At 38.1% G+C, this 17,613-nt stretch overlaps 1 protein-coding gene across 4 annotated transcripts in view; it reads left to right on the top strand.

Annotated features, from left to right (window-relative positions):
* Positions 1-17,613, top strand: part of NRG3 (neuregulin 3) — a 1,003,086-nt gene that overhangs the window by 882,770 nt on the left and 102,703 nt on the right. For 2 of the 4 annotated variants that reach the window (XM_040623882.1, XM_040623881.1), the window contains exon 4: positions 3,558-3,581. In XM_040623882.1, the coding sequence (XP_040479816.1) occupies positions 3,558-3,581 (24 nt within the window). Of the gene's footprint in view, positions 1-3,554; positions 3,582-17,613 lie in introns of all 4 variants that reach the window. The other 2 variants (XM_040623879.1, XM_040623878.1) reach the window with 1 other exon arrangement.

The following is a 17,613-nucleotide window of genomic DNA, read 5'->3' as shown; positions in this document are numbered from 1 at the left end:
ACATGCCATAGGGGAAATCAAATTGTTTTTGCTTAAGCTATGTGCCTTCTCTTCCACACCAATATCTGTGCAATTCTTCACATGTATTTTGTTGACTGAATGAATTAATGAAAAATTAATTGATTAATTATCATCATATCCCTCTTGATGTTTTCATGCAAACCTGAATATCCCCAGGAAGGCTGTTTGTTTTAAGAAATAGCCAGTGAGGGGTGCCTGGGTGGCTCTTCTGTTAAGCATCCCACTCTTGATTTCCGCTCAGGTCATGATCTCGGAGTCCTGAGATCGAGCCCCATGTCAGGCTCTGCGCCCAGGCTCTCTCCTTCTCCCTCCCACCCTCTCACCCCCCTTTCTCTCCCTTTCTGGAAAAAAAAAAAAAAAGAATGAAAGAAATAACCAGTGAAGGGTTATGAGAAATATGATGGTTTATGTTCTGTATATGACTCAATAGACAAAAGTAATTGCTTTTCTGTCATGTTCTCCGTGGATTTTCATTGATCAGTAGCTTTAGACCTGTAATAATGATCACAGTTTTTAACACTTCAATAAAATGAGAGAAATGTGTGTGTGTGTGTGTGTGTATGTATCTGTTGTGTATGTGTATGCACATGAGAGAGAGATTTTTTAAACAGTCTTTTTATTTGTATGTTTCAGTGGTATCAGTTTTCATGAATTTCATTATAAAAATTTAAAAAATAATTTATCTATAAAATTCAAGAATATAAATGCCACCTTGCTTGGTAGTATTTCTGAGAATTGTAACTCCAATACTTAGATGTAACTTTTCTGCTGTATTAAGAAAAGACAAATATCCTTTCCTTAAGAATTCTACTTACCTTTCTGGTGCCTGGGTGGCTCAGTTGGTTAAGCATCTGCCTTTGGCTCAGGTCATGATCCCAAGGTCCTGGGATCGTGTCCTACATTGGGCTTCTTGCTCAGTGGGGAGCCTGCTTCTCCCTCTGCTTGCCTCTCCCCCTGCTTGTGTGCCTGCTCTCTCTCTCTCTCTCTCTCCCTCTCTGACAGATAAATAAATAAAATCTTAAAAAAAAAAAAAGAATTCTACTTACCTCTCAGTATTTAGATAAATTTCAAATTCTGGTTTATCTCTTCTACTGCTCCTGAATTCATTGTGGCTTAAAAACTTTAGATTGCCCTCACATTTACCAAGCATACCCCTCAGTTCTTGGTGTAATCCCCAGACTCACAAAGCCTGATTCTCCATATCGCCCATCACATAGAGAAGTGGAGCAGCCGAGGCTATGGGAAAGAATGAAGAGTGACCATTCGTTCTATCTGCTGGCAACACAAACAGCGAACAGCCATTTCTGAGTGAGCCACCTCAGCTCCCCTAGAGAATTCTTGTTCATCCAGGCTGAGGGCCTAATGGCTTTCTAACTGCCTAGTCATATCATGGACATCGTGGTCTGTTCCCATATTTCTCTATACTTTCTTCTCCTGACTTCTTTCCTGCACATCTGTTCCGGTGGTTTGCAAAAGTTTTTTATTCCTAATCTTTTTTTTCTTCCCTTTAGTTTCATGATGGGTAATCTCACTGAAATTCCTGATTTTAAATACTACAGCTCCATTCTGTCTCGAGGGCCCCAAGTGCACACCTTCAGGAAGCTTCTCATTCGTACAAGAACCCAGACATGGTCTCGCAACTTTTCTGCAATCCTGTTCTTTCACATGGCACGTTGTTTCACCCAGGAGCAAGCTTCTGCATCTTTGGCCTCGCATTCCAATGCACGGGTTCTGGTTTTCCATTATAGCATGAGCACAAAATACGAACAGTGCTTTGTCTCTGTGGGCTCCCTCTGATTTCTGAATCGCTTGAGAACAAAAATCCTGTCTTTTCATGAAAGTGTGTTAGGTAACTATCTTAGCATCTAGTAAGCAGTCAAAAAAAAAAAAAAAAAGCCATGTAAAGAAAGTAATGCATCTACTTTTTAAAAAAGCATTGTTACCATCTTTTTTTTCTATGAAAGATATGTTTTATTGAGTTACTTTATAAATGAACTACTTATGGGCAAATTCAGAAATACAGACAGTAGATTGGAGGTTACCAGGGGCTGGGGGGAGAAAGAAATGAGAAATTATTGCCTTGTGGGTACAGTTTCTCTTTGGGGTGATGGAAAAGTTTTGGAATTACAGTGGTGATGGTTGCACAATATTGTGAATGTAATTAATGCCACTAAATTGTATATTCAAAATGGTTAAAAGGACAAGTTTTATGTTATATATATTTTACCACAATAAAATTAAAAAATGAATTATTTACAAATAAGAAAGGCACTAAAATAGTCAAGATAACTAAACATGTATTTTCTTAAAAAAAAAAAAAACAGCTTCTTTTCTAAATAGAAAATGCAGAAAAGGAAGCCCAGTGATTAGTCTTAGAAACAAATACAATTGTAGCAATACTTTTTTTTCATGTATTCTCATTTAAGAAACATATTACTACAACAAAAACTATCATTAAATAATACAATGAATTTTAAAAGTGAATGAGTGAATAACTGAATGATTTAAAAAAAGCACCATTTATTTTTTTTTTAAGATTTTATTTATTTACTTGAGAGAGAGAAAGAGTGAGAGCAACAGAGAGAGAGAACGCACAGAGGCAGAGGAAGAAACAGACTCCTCGCTGAGCAAGGAGCCCAACTCGGGGCTCTATCCCAGGATCCTGGGATCAAGACCTGAGCTGAAGGCAGACACTTAACCGACTGAGCCACCCAGGTGCCCCAAGACAGCACCATTTAAATAAACAAACCTCTATGGTTGAATGCCTGGGTATGGCCAGGCCCAGTTTATCACTGTGACCACAGACAGACATTAGCATTAGTGGGTCAAAATGGTCAGCTGTCCACACACACAGAAAACAGACATGGACACATGTATCATGAGTTTTTGATAGGAAGCACTGCCAACTTTACTAGTCCTAAGACTGACGGGTCAGACAGACTGGATTTGTGCCCTGGATCTGCCTCTTACAAGACAAGTGTAAGACTTCAGTCTCACTGAACCATAGGTTTCTCATCTAATAAATGAAGAGGGAAAAATCCAGTATCATTTCATTTTTGTGAAGGTGCAGAGGGCCTGGTTAAGGTTTCAGGCAGAAGTCTTTACTGGCGTATTATTAACATAGAGGTACAGATAAATTGATTCTGAACCAGTAGTTATTCTACATAAAATATCGTGAGTTCTGAAAATAACTTTAGTACCAGATATTCTTTGTGTGAACTTTCTCTTTTACTTTTCTTTTCCTGTGTCTTTTTCTTTTCTTTTTTGCCAAATTTATACTTAGCATACTTGGTAATCGATACAATATTATTTCATCGACAGCTCCAGGCCATTGGGAAATATGAGTTGGTGTTCAGAGCACCCCTAATTGTGGGCAATCTGTAAAATTATCTGTCTCAAAAAATGGTTGTTAAAATAAAGACATATTTTTTGCCTTGAAAGGTCAGTCTTAGAAGCATTGAATTCCGTGTGGAATTTTTTCTAATCTTTTCTCTTTTTCTGTTTCTCTTCCTCACATGCGGACTTTGGTGTAGCAGACCACTTGGGGATTGAATTCATGGGTAAGACTAAACATTTTTCTCCTTAAATATCTAGAAAAAGCTAAGTTTCATAATGTATATAGTGTTCGCCTTCCCCATCTGATTATAATTGAAATGTCTCATTATCAGATGCTGTTAGTAGTAAAAGTGTTTTTGTCAATTTTTCACTAAGTAATGGCTCAAAATGAAAGACTTAACTACTTACCGGGAAGGCAATTGAATGTTAAGTGCAGCTCTGGAATCGTACTGAGGTTGGATCTGGCTCCTGGCTTTGTTTGCTCTATTTCTCAATTTTCTTATCTGTAAAATAGGGATGATAATAGTTCCTAGTTTACTGCACATGGAAATTGCTTAGCACAATGTCTACTAGATGGCAAACACTCAATAAATGATTGAAAATAATAGTGATGGCTTAAAAATGTTAGTTTTGTTATTTTCTGCTCTAATTCCTTTTCCTTTTGCATGATGACTACTTTGTATACATTTTAGTATCAATCAGTTGGGAGTATGGGCTATATAAACATTTCCATTTACAAAATTAAAATATTTCTTGTGAAAGCAGTTGCCGTGAATGGTATGTTTTTAAAAGCATTAGGATGTCTTCCACAGGATTATTATTATGTTCAGGAACTATTATTATTATTGTTATTATTATTGTTATGTTCATAGATAATTACATTAAGAATTGAACATAACTTTTCTCAGTCTATTTTGTAAGTAAAATAAAAAATAAAAATTCCGTGGGTTTGGTATATATCGTGGTGCTAAAATGGAGGGATACTCGGGAGTTAAAGTTAGTGAAATTGAGAGACCTAAACTTGAAATCCAAATTAATAATTCTTTGCTTGTTTGGCTTTTGTTGAACTTCGGATTTTTCTCTTATATAATATAGATATTAATACTTCATATGTGAATATGGTTATTGTGTTAATATTTATAAATTTAATTGTATTCATTTTTCTATTCAGCAATTCATTCAGCAAATAATTATCAGGTGCTCATTATAAGCAAAGAAAAAATGCGAAGTATTAGAGATAAAAAAATAGTAAACATGGAACCAAAAAAACTGGTCCAATGACACCGTCTAGTAAGCTTACATATATATAATAGGTAATGAACCAGTAGATACACAGTTGAGAGTTTCCTAAGACCTATGTCAGGCAAGATGATATTAGCTTAGACTAGTGTGATTGTGGAAGATATGGGAAAAGTGATAGATATTTAGGACATGGTATCAACAAGTATTTGAGAAGAATTAATGTTGAAGGTTAGAAAAGGGAGATTATCAAGGATGATGCAGGGTTTATAGTTTGCCTATTTAGATAAAAGGTGGGCCCATTTACTGAAAAAGAACACTGGAAGAGGAACAGATTTACGGGAGATGTTTTACTAGATTAGGTTTGGAAATGTTGAGTTCCCGGGTACCTCCGACATATTGAGAGAAGATGTCAAGTTTGTAGTGTACTGCTGGAAGTTTTTAGGGTTGATTAGAGCTTAGTGATTTAATATTTATACTGGAATTGATCTTCCCTGTTTTGTGGTATTTTTCGTTAGCGTTCTATTATCTGGGTATTATATCATAGAAAAAGCAGACAGCTCAATTCCTGCAGGCTTGGGGTTTTGCTAGAATAGATGAGATGAAAAATCATAAGGGCAATGAAATTCAGGATAATATTCAAATGAAGCATCATGAAATATAAGGTAGATGTGGAAGGAAGTGACAAAAGGCTAGCTACCTGAATGTAATTGATGAGCAGTTATCGTGGGAGTACTCCAGCACGTTGTTGGCACGGAGAGGAGACTATAGTCAAATGGGTCAAGAATTACAGGGGCTGGGCTAGCTTCAGACTTCACAAGTAGTATGGCCATGGTTAGGTAAACAAATTGTTGCATTGATGTTAATTGTAACTGTTAAAAAAAAAAATGGATCCGTCACCTTCCTATTGGGCTTTTCCTGAGGACCTCCAGTGACATAGTTACCTTATGGTAACAGTTTGCTATGGAACCAAGATATGTATTAAAAAGTCTGTGTTAGGGGCGCCTGGGTGGCACAGCGGTTAAGCGTCTGCCTTCGGCCCAGGGCGTGATCCCGGCGTTATGGGATCGAGCCCCACATCAGGCTCTTCTGCTGTGAGCCTGCTTCTTCCTCTCCCGCTCCCCCTGCTTGTGTTCCCTCTCTCGCTGGCTGTCTCTATCTCTGTCAAACAAATAAATAAAATCTTAAAAAAAAATAAAAATAAAAAGTCTGTGTTAAAACATTTACAAGACTTCAGTTACTGGTAGGTGAAAAATAACAGGTAATTGTGTAGTTCATCTTTATGAATCTCAAGATTAAGGTTATAGTGAATCTTGCAAAACTTGGTGTCAAACTGTAGCTGTAAAGCCTTACAGGAAATGAGTTTTCAGTGTGTGAATATTTGACTCCAGCAGTAGAGATTGCCTTGGACAGAAGGGGTTGGGCAAGAAGTCAGAAGGGAATATGTAGCGTGTATACAGATAATGACAACTAATGAAGGCTTGTTTGAAATGGTGAATAGGTTAGTTAATGAACTGTTTCCACTGACCTTACTAGTTCCTGACAGTGTTCACTCCCACCCATATTCTAACTGAATATGTAAAATTCTGTTTGTTGCTTTGGGAACATATATTTTCAGATTTAACTTGTGATTTTAGAGTCTATATGGGTGAAATTCCTTCCACTGAAGGTTACTACCTTACATCCCAGTAATATGACCTCTCTAGCTGAGAAGCAGAAATGTAGGCATAGTGTCTATAACCTGAATCATATCAGTATTTTGGAGTACCTAAAATGATCAGTGTCAGTTCTGTTTTAATGAGTTCTAGAATAGCTGTCTTCTCAACTTTTATCATTCTTACTTCGGACAATGTTAATTTCATCCTTCCTTGAGTTGGAATTCAGATCACAAAATGATGATATGAAGCACACAGCTCTTCTCCCCAAGTCTTTGTCTTCGCAGTGGCCAAGTCTATGCTATTGATCAGACACACAAGCTGAATACTTTATGCATCTTAATAAATTCCTATTTAAAGCAGGAACTCCAAATCATATGACTCAACAGGAATCCTATTATTATTTTGTCAACATACACTTCTCACACTTACTGTATGCCAGATGGATAAGATACTACAGATGCAGATATATAAACCACATCCTTTAAATGCCCAGAGGTTCTGAAACTGAAAAGAAAGAAAGCTACACATAATTGAGGTAATATTAACAAGTGCTATCAAAATGACATAGGCAGGGTACAATGAAGGAAAAAAATGAATTTTAAAAAAGCATCTAAATGTGTTTAGGAAATTCTGAGACAGTTCCTGGGGGAGGAGTCCTGTAAGCTGAGTACCAGCCAAAGTGAATAAACTGTATTGAGTGATGCCATAATCCCAATCTGTCCCAGCTCTGTATTACTTCCACATTAGGGTGAGCCTTGCTATTTCAGTCTCTATATCTGGGTCCATAAGCTCCCTAGAGTCACTACTTTAGGACCAAAGAAAGCATATCAACTTCAGTAAAAACACTTAACCAAAAAGCTTTTCTGAGTCGATTTATTAATTTCAAGGAATAATTATCTTACTATAGAAGCCATGCTGAAACTTATGTCCATAAATCTGTCAGCATTCAAAAGGATTTGTCCTTAATTATATTCATGAATTTTTCTTAATGATACTTCTGGGACTGGTACAATGGACATATCAACAACAAATACTGTCCTGAAATATGGTATCAGTTTAAAAAACTTAAGTTAAGCAGGAATTTGAAGGTACCTGAAAACACAAAATTGTGTTTGTGAAAAAAATGTAAAATCAGAGTTTATATTCAGTCAGTAATCAAAAATATTTCTTGAATTAATGACTTAACCTATGCATCATGCATGCATGAGGGAAATTGAGATTTTTAAGGTCAGATGGTCCCAGTTTTCCACACTGGGTGAAAATATCAGGAGATGGAGTACACACTTCACTGTCAGCACAAACACTCATTGGGAAATCCACCCAAACGTCCAGGGGAGACAGATGGTCAAAGGGCATGTCAGATTGGCCAAAGTTTGGAAGGCATATTGATCATGAAGAGGGATTTCTCATCTGAGAAATATCTCGCTGCAGTGTCAGGTGCTCAGTCATGGAGGTATCTCATTATATCCATTTGAGCTCTTTGTTATGCAGCTATTTCTTTGACAATGCCCTGATGCATTGGATGCTGTAGACATCAAAGATGTTTGTATAAAAGCAGGTGCAATGCCACTTGCAAACATATTAGCAAACCACAGGGAGAGCTGAAGATTGTATGGGAGATCTTTCATGCAAATTTCTTTCATTCTCATATGGAAAAATAAAAGGAACTCTGTCAGTTAAATGTCTTGTTTGTAATTTGACATTGTTTTAAAGATAACATAATATATTTATGCAGATTTTGATTGAGTAAGCCCTAGTATAATTTTTTAAATCAAAAGGTTTATAGAACTTGGGAAAAGGAGATTCTTAACTAAAATCTGAAAAAGTCATTCTAGAATAATCTCTGTATTTTGAAGTTAAAAAAAGCAAAAAGAATGAAATTCTGAGTTTTCCAAAAGGAGAGGCTTAGAAATGTGTTATATTCAAACTCTGTGGTCTAAAATCTCTGTATAGTTTTAGAATTGATAAGGTCATTATTTCAAACTTCACCACATATTGAGCGTCTCTTCATTCTATCATGTAAAATAATTATTTTAGTATATTTTAGTAAGAACCGAAGACAATCTCCTGAGAAGTGTCTAGTTTCTAATTCTATCTGGATGATATAAAGTGGGGATATTTTCCTTAAAACCATAATGCTTATTATGAGTGATTTGGTGTGTGTTCCTTTAAATCTAACAGGCTAGTATGTCTGTCAAATGAGTTCATGTATACACCCAAATTTGTGAATTGTCATTAGAGATACAGAAGAGATGATACTCCTTCTCTATGCTGAAATTTCTGACTTACGTAGAACAAAACTGTTTTCATTCATTTGAATATATCATGTTTTCTTATCAAACAAAATGGTAACTTACGGATTAATGTATCTGTGTATGTGTTTGCAGAGGGGGTGCAATCAAGAATATCTGTTTACTTTCTTATATGCCCTTTACCATATTAAACTACATGAGAAATTATATGTGGCAGAGTAATAAGTTAACATTATTAAAGCTTGACATGTGCCTCAAAATTTAGATCATCTCGTTGGACTTTAAAAAGTAAAAATAATGAATGAGATAGGAAGTTTTTATGTCCTTATCTTGTAAATGACAAAACTAAGGTCTGTTTAGCTGAAATATCTCATTTAAAGAGGAAGGAAATGGCAAATACAGGATTTGAACCTAAGTCCATCATCCTTCAGAGCTCTTGAATTCGCTGGTACCTAACTGCTGGGCATGTCCCACAATGAAGGCTCTGTGATCACTCTGGCAATGTTTCAAGTGGCAATGAAGTTAATCCTGAGGGTTAAAGGTCACGTTTTCCAAGTACCATGAGGTTATAAGAATTTGGGTGATAACCTACATTATCCAAGCTATGAGAAACTGAAAATTAAACCAGTTGCCAGTCTTTAGCTTTACATTCAGAATTGTAACTGCCAGGTGCACAAAAAGGCTCACATTGGCTGGTCGTCATAGACTTTCGTAGGATGAGCTACAGAAATGTGGTGTATTGAAGGTTTCTTGGTAATTACAGACTGTGTTGAGTGGCATTAGTCAGGTGGTCTTAACTGTTGAATGTCACTGGAGTATAAAGGCATTACACATCCAGCTCCTCTGATAGGAGACATTTGCCAAATGGAATAGTGAGTAGAACCGTCTCTCCAAGGACTTCCCAAGATTCTGCTTAAGAAACAGTTATACAATCTTATTTTTTAAGTTATTTTTCTCTTTAGCAACATGGCCGCTCCCTCTCTTTACACGAAGATTTTTTTAACATAGGTCTCAGTACAAGTGCTAATATTTCAGCTCCTGATCACAAACCCCTCCAAGTATTTATCTCTTTTTCTCTTTTTTCTTTTACTTTTTTTTTTTAATGAAGTGATGTGTTGATTTGGTTGATTGTTCTGAAGTTTGCCTCTCCATACAAGTTAGGATAATATTTTGGTATTATAAAATTTTGATAATATAGCATATATATGATTAATCTGATACTAGTCATTAGCACATATTTGTACCTCCAGTGGTTAGAAGTAAAAGTCTCTAAACAATCAAAACCATAAGTGAAATAACTTAAAATCTGACAGAATTTTCAGGTGAGAATAAAAACTTTCAGTGCTCTTCTTTGAGAAAGGGTTACAACCAAGAGATGTACTGGAAAATATGCAGATCTAGTAATTATGATTTCTATAAAGGAGAAAATGGACATTTCTGTAAATACTTTTGTAGATCAGTTTCCAGAATTGATTAATAAAATTTAATTTGCAGACACTGAGAAAAGTATTTGTTGTGAACAATTTAGAAATACAGTACTATTCACTGAAAACTGACATAGGACAACTACATTTTTCCAAGTTGACATTATAATTTCTCATAAAGCTTCTAAATGACTAAATTAAGAGTTTCATGTACACTGCAGCAAAAGCTGGATAGAGTCCATGAACTTCTTTTATAATATGATGAAGCATAGATTATATCAATTTAGTGATGGGTAAATTGGGGACAATGAAATGTTATACGTAGGATCAAGATCAGCCATGATTGGACCTTCCAGTTGCTTCTAGGGCAACATTTTTATCAATGGAATAAATAAAACCATAGCTTAAACACTTAAAAAATTTTTGAACTTTTGTAAGCGGTGACTGCTATTTTATTGGTTAGAGAGAATTAAGATCTAATAGAAAGCACTGGATTTTTGGATTGTCAGATTAGACTCAAAAGAATGTGAGATCTTACCCAGAATCAAGTTGATTACATACATATGTTAATTAATCTAAAATGTACATAAGCTCATAATAGATTCCAAAGATCTTCTTAAGTGTGCTAGAAAAAAACAGCAACAAAGATGTTCAGATTGTCATTGCAAAGTAATTCCCAATGAGGTTAAAAAACCAATGGAGGGCCCCTGGGTGGCTCAGTCCATTAAGCCTCTGCCTTGGGCTCAGGTCAAGATCCCAGGGTGTTGGGACTCAGCCCCGCATCGCACTCCCTGATCAGCAAGGAGTCTGCTTCTCCCTCTCCCTTTACCCCTGCCCCCCTTGTGCTCTCCATTTCTCTCACTCTCTCTACTAAATAAATAAAATCTTAAAAAGACACACACAAAAAAAATGGAATGTTATATTCAGGTTTTCCTGACCAATGCTTCAGAAGCCAGATGAAGTTTTGCATTGGAGAGGTAAAAAAAAAAAAAAAAAAAGTTGGATAGAATACCTAAAGATGCATCAAAGTGAAGATAATACTGGTCCTCCTCAATAAGCAGTTCAGTCAGAATGTGTGGAGCGCCTTTGGGAGCTCACCCTTGCCACACCAGAGCCACAGCGAGACAGATAAGACAGATTCTGAAGACATTCACTGTTCTGTGTGGGGAACAGACTTGTAAACCAAGAATTACAGTTCAGGGCAAAAAAAAGAAAAGGACTTTAATTGAAGGATTTTTGGTCTTTTTGTCTTACAAAAGGCAAGTGCAGGGTTCCTAAACAGCTGCAGGATGTTAACCTGTGTTCCATACTCAGGCACATAAATACGATGTGAGTTCACATCCATGTGGGAAGTATGAGGTGCTATGCTTCTGCGGCATGATTTTACAAAGCCTTCGGTGTACTTCTACCCATCCATAAATCTTGGAGAGAAGGCTAGAGTAGGCAATATTTTCTGAATATTTTTCCAGAGAAGCATATTTCATAGAGCTAGGATTTCAGAAACCATACTCTCATAAATCCTGGGAGAAAGGAACGCTGAGGAAGGAGCACCCACATCTCCTTAGAACAGTTGAAGAGATCTTTATGTGGAAGAATAAAGCGTATTCCTACAGTTGGGGGATGGCAGCAGGAAACGTGAGGAAAGGGGACAAGGAAGAACACTGGTAAATAAAAGGTGGATGAGAATAGGGGCTTTCAAAATGGCGAGGAGTCCTGAGGCGCTGGAGAAACATAATACACCTGAAAGGGAGTGTGGTCGGCTAGGTGGTTGGTCCATTAGGCCAGAACAAATTATGATGACTCTCTGCACCCTCGGAAAGATGAATGATGTTATCTTGCTGCGAAAGAAAGCCTTCAGAGGGTTCCAGCAGGGAGTGATCAGATCAGCTTGTGCCGGCAGTAGCTGTGCAGACGTTGCCTGGAGGCCTTGTGTGCGAAACCCAGGCTAATGGGCCAAGCTCAAATTTTCCTCCAAATATTCACCAAATGCTTGCTCTTTGAATCACATTGTGGGTATTATAAAGACGAATTTCTGTTTAGTCTGTGTCAGGCAGAGAGAAAGAGGTGAAGGCAGAACACCTGGGGAGGCTGTGGGGATGAGGAACAAAGAGCAGAGCCAGGGGCACAGTGTACCTTGATCAGATTTCTGAGCAAAGGGTAGAATTTCCATGGGCAGAGGAGGAAACATCCAAATAAGGATGTTAGAATAACCAGGAACAGGATGAGATGATTTGGAGGAGGAATTATTGGTTATTAGCATAGGCAATTTGCATTATAATTTAATTTAAATTACATATAAGTTTTTATTTAAAATGAAGTGTAAATCATGTCATTTCCCCACTTGAAAATTTCTAATGGATTTAGAATTAAATACAGGTACCATATGTTGTTGTGCCAAGTCCTCCATGATCTGGTACAGCCTACCTCTCTGACTTCACTTCCTATCACTCCCTTTCCAATTCACTGTTTCTGCCATATTAGCCTTCTCCTTGTCCCTCTGTCTACCTCAGGGCCTTTGCACTGGCTGTTCTTCCAGTTCTAGCTGCACTACTTATCTGTACATGCTTCCTCTTCATCATAAAGCCCTCAGTTCAAATACACTTCCTAAGAGACTTTCCTTTGCCGTCCTATTATATGTATTTCCCATCTCATTCATATTAGCTTCTTCTGTTTCTTCCATAACCTTTATTACTAACTAGTTTATGTGTCTACTTTTTATTATGAGTCTTCCTACTAGAAAATAAACTCTGTGAGAACAGGACTTACTCATTGTTGCATCGGTAGTCCAGGACTTAGCATAATTATAAGAACTCAATAAATATTTGTTGAATTGATTTTAAAATGAATTTAAATGATGTATGGTTTTCTTAACCTTTAATTTAATTAAATGATTGAAAAAAATCTATAAGCAAACTCAGTGAAACCCAAGACCCTGTGGTTTAGTTCTAGATAACTCTCAGTCAGTCACCAATATTCTTTCTGGAGATATCCCCTGTTGAAGCAGTGAGTGGCATCTAAGGAATTCTCAGAAGTTTAGCTTCCAGCTCACTCGAAATGAGCATTGATCATAGAAGATCCTGACTGACCAAGTAGGTACTTATAGAATAGTTCATGAATTGTTCTTGCTTCTAAGTCCATGTTTTCTGTTAGTGTCATAGTTGCAGATTGAGATACTGAGAATAATGGAAGATTCTCAAGTAGGCAGAATAACGTAATTCAAGAGCTCTCAGCTTTAACTTTCATCCCAGGCATTAGGCAGCTCATTGTAAACGTCAATTCCTGTTCTTAGCCTCAGATATCTGATTAGGTAGTTATGGGATGGATCAGATTCCTAGTATTGAACATGATTCTGATGTAGGAGGTCTCTGCCTATGTGGTGAGAAACTTTGACATACAGGGACAGAAAGACTTGGTTTAATTCTGGCTCCACCGTTTAGTATATGTATGACCTGGGACAAGGGATTTATCATCTCTAATCCTAGAGTTACCAGTTTGTGGAAGAGGGATGAGGTCATTACCAATTTCATCGGGTTGCTGTGCAGATCTAAACACACGGAGCATATAAAGTGCTTTGCACAAAGCCTGGTGCTTATTAAGTGCTGATCCAAATGAACTCATCCAACTCCTGTCCCTCCTGGGAGCAGCTTCATTGATGAGGATTTCTGACCCGGATGCTCTCCGAGCTTTGCTTTTACGTTGTCTACATCACTCTGCTTCTTCCGGGAAAAGGAAATTGAACATTAATGTTCTCTTCTTTACCATGTGCTAATTTTTGTACCTTAGAAAGTAGGGACTCTGGAGTTATCTTAGAAAATGGGAGCCGTTTTCCAGGGCATTCCATGGAATGTCAGCTAAGTGTTCAGAATCAGCTCTCTCTAGAGTAATGTCTATGAAAGCTGGAGATCTCTTTTTAGAATTTGGTTCTAAAGAGGTGTCTTTATATCTGCAGCCTGGTTATGCAGGCTGGCTGCATTTCCTCCTTTAATATTTCCAGCAAGATCAGACACAAGTGAAGGAAGTCAAGTGAACTTTGCTTGCCTAGTGAAGCTACCCACTCGGATGTTACACTCACTCATTCACTCTATTTCCTGTATTTATTTCCTAGAATATAGACTCTTTTTACTGATAAAGCTTACTAACACTTGTGAGAAATGGAAGGAAGGGAATTAACCCTCGCTAGCTATTAATGTGACTTATCGGCTTGGTAGGTAATTTCACATGAGTTATCTCATTTTATCTTTCAAAGTTATTAGAAATCTCAAATATGTGATATAGAAAATCTCCATCATCTGAGTGACTGGATTTTTGGTCCAGGAAAAATTGATCCTGTATTTTAGTATCCAGATTGGAAGAGCTACTTGGTATATATAATCAAGGAAGCTGTCTATATTCAGACTAGTGCATCAGGGAGGCCGCCATTATGACAAACAAAGACATAAGATGCAGTCAGGGCAAAGGAAGTTCTTCTAAAAAAGACTAATGAGGTAATTTTTTTCTCCTGGCACACATGAAGAAACAAGGTGCATGGAAATAAAAGAAATATGTTCAACTGATACATCGTAAAGATGAATTTATAATTCAGATCAAATCTCTCCAGAGCTTGAACTCCTCCCATAGTCCTGCCCCACCAGCGTAATAGAGGATGGCATGTTCTCTGCAAATGTGACAATAGTCTCTTCACTGCCCCTGTGCTGGGCTTCGAGCTTACTGAGTCAGGGCCACACATACACTCAGCGAGGGCCTCAGCTGTAGAAGAGCATTGTGAGAAGGGTTGCCAGACTGAGCAAATAAAAATGTGGGACCCCACACTTACATTTGAATTTCAGATACTCAACAAATAGATGAAATGCATGTGGCATATCTATATAAAAATTGTTGCTTACGTAAAATTCAGATTAATTCAGTCTTCAGTATTTTACCTGCTCACCCAGGCTTTGGGGCCATGAGCACAGTGAGGGGTGGCCCCCTTCTGACCCATTTCTATCTCACACTTCACTCCCCCTGAAAACCAAATGAATGTTGATATGAGGAATACAGCAAGCTAAGCAGAATTAATGGGGACGGGGAGCAGGAGGGACTGGAGCCAGAGTGTTGTGCGTGTCCCCAGGGTAACTCTGCTGGTTACACAATGAGAATTAAGCAGAAATAATACAAAGCTGTTCCTGAATTATCTCTCAGCAGCAATGGATGTTTAACATGGCAAATGCCACCTGTAAACTCACTGGTTCTGGGCCTTGTAAATCCTGCTGTTAGAGCAAATGATGAAGTATTTTAAAGCCAAGTTCTTGTTGTGAGTGAAATCCCTTAACATCTCAAATATGGATGCTTCAGAAAACAAGTGGTAGCATACTAACTTAGCTTTTGAGAAAGAGAGTAGCATTTACCTTACCAAAGGGTGCAGTTGAAGGTAGCGTTAATGAAGTAATAACAGCTGTGTCTTTATCTGTTCACCATCCATTCATTTCCCTGTTACGTTCAGGCTGCTCACTTCAGTCACAAACATGTTTTTATGAGAATACAGGGCTTTTTGTTCCTACTGGAAAAAATCAAGGTATCTATTCTCTGGAGTTGCTCTGTGGAATCAGAGTAGTGGTTCAATGATTCCACTCTTCTTCTTTTTTTTTTTTTTAAGATTTTTTTTTTTTTTTATTGATTTACTTGAGAGAGAGTTAGGGAGAAGCAGACTCCCTGCTGACCAGGGAGCCCGATGCGGGGCTCGATCCCAGTACTCTGAGATCATGACCTGAGGCGAAGGCAGACGCTTAACTGACTGAGCCACCCAGGCGCCCCCAGTGATTCCACTCTTCTAATGCTGTGAGGAGAGGAGATGCTAAGAGAGTCAAGCAGGGTGATGGAAAGCAGGGATATATTCTGCAGGCAGACAGATATGCATCAAAGGGTGACTTGATCTATCCATGAGCTACCTACCTACCTATATATCTATTCGTTTGTGTAGACTCATTTCTGTCTCTTAAGATTCAGTAATATAAAAATTGATAATGTAACACACAATGTGTGAGTTTATTGGCATGTATTAGGCACTCAGATTATGTCCTTCCTTTCTGCATTCCCTTGTGTTGCACTGTGTTTGCCCCATGTAAACTGATCTGTGTGTCTATGTGTGTATGTGATTATAAACCCCCAAGGACAGAGGGTGCACCAGCTCTGTGCTTAGGTAGCTCTTTCCAACACTGTCCTGAAGATTTCCCCTCTATAGTTCCTCTCATGCTTTCTGGGGACATTGGCCAGGGAGACACAGTTGAGAGGGGCAGCAGCTGCCCCAAATGTGGACCCTCATCTCTCCTAAGCCCCACATATAAACAAACCTTCTGCCTTTCATAGCCCAGGAAAATCACTAATCTTCTACATAGATAGAACAGGTGTTTGTGTGTGTGGTATCGTGGAAGCTCTGTTGTCTAAGGAAACCTCACCTTACTCCCTGATCCTTTTGTCAGATTCCTCCAGGGGAGTTTTTGAATCCTGGAATGGTACCAAATACTAGAGCATTTTAGGCCCATCTCGGCTCTCACTAATTCTCTAACCTCATCTCTTCTGTGTATGCCATCTACAACCATTCAAACTCACGTTTGCTCCTTTGAACACATCATAATCTTTCTGTCTTCTCTGCATGTGATTTCTTTGTGCCACGGAATTAAGGCCCACCCCCCATGTCTAACATGTCCTCACATGTATATCTGCATTCCCAATGTATCAGGTACTTAGGTCTTCTCCTATAACTTAGGGAGTTGTGGTGTCTCTGTGGTTTATGTCTCTCTGTCCCCCAAATATTGTGAGATCCACAAAGGCCAGTATCACCCTGTTACAGTGTCAGCTCAGAGTCTGAATTCCCAGAACATTTGGCTGGTCAATGCAGAAATTCCATATGCTGCAAAGGCCTATGTCATATATCATCGTATATTGTCTTTTGAGTACTGCCCTTTGAGTGGGTAACACTCACTATCAACAAGTAGGACCCTGGGTAAAGCTCAAGCTCTAGGATCCAACAAACCAAGGATTGGATTAGCTTTCAAGGACTAACTTTATATGGGTGGGCTAGTGTGGGTCAATAAGACTGAATTATTCACTTGTAAAATGGAGTATTGATATATATCTCCCAGGAATGTGGTTAGAATAAAACAAGATGGTGTATTTGGAAACAACAGTCATGTCCTTTTCCTAAAGTCATATTCACTTATGTAATTTTATGATGCTCCAGGATGTAGAAGACATAGTTTAAAAACTAGTTGGGGGGCACCTGGATGGCTCAGTCAGTTGAGCATCCAGCTCTTGATTTTGACTCAGGTCGTGATCTCAGGGTCATGGGATGGAGCCCCGTGTCCGACTCTGTGCTCAGCACGGAGTCTGCTTGTCTTCCTCTCTCTGCTCCTCCCCGCCCACCTCTATCTCTAAAACAAATACGTAAAATCTTAAAAAAAAAAAAAAAAGCTAGTTGGATGACATCACTAATCATCAGGGAAATGCAAAATCATGTTACACCTGGCAGAATGGGTAGAATCAAAAAGTCAAGAAAAGCACGTGGAGAAACAGTACCCCTTGTGCACTATTGGTAGGAATGTTAATTGGTGCAGACGCTGTGGAAAACAGTATCGACGCTCCTCAAAAACTTAAAAATAGAAATATATGATCCAGCAATTCCACTAATTTACCTAAAGAAAATGAAAG

Source organism: Ursus maritimus, unplaced genomic scaffold (assembly GCF_017311325.1).
Source record: "Ursus maritimus isolate PB19 unplaced genomic scaffold, ASM1731132v1 scaffold_7, whole genome shotgun sequence".
Classification (NCBI taxonomy): Eukaryota; Metazoa; Chordata; class Mammalia; order Carnivora; family Ursidae; genus Ursus; species Ursus maritimus.
The sequence above is the reverse complement of the archived record's forward strand: the minus strand, read 5'-3'. Positions and strand labels throughout refer to the sequence as shown.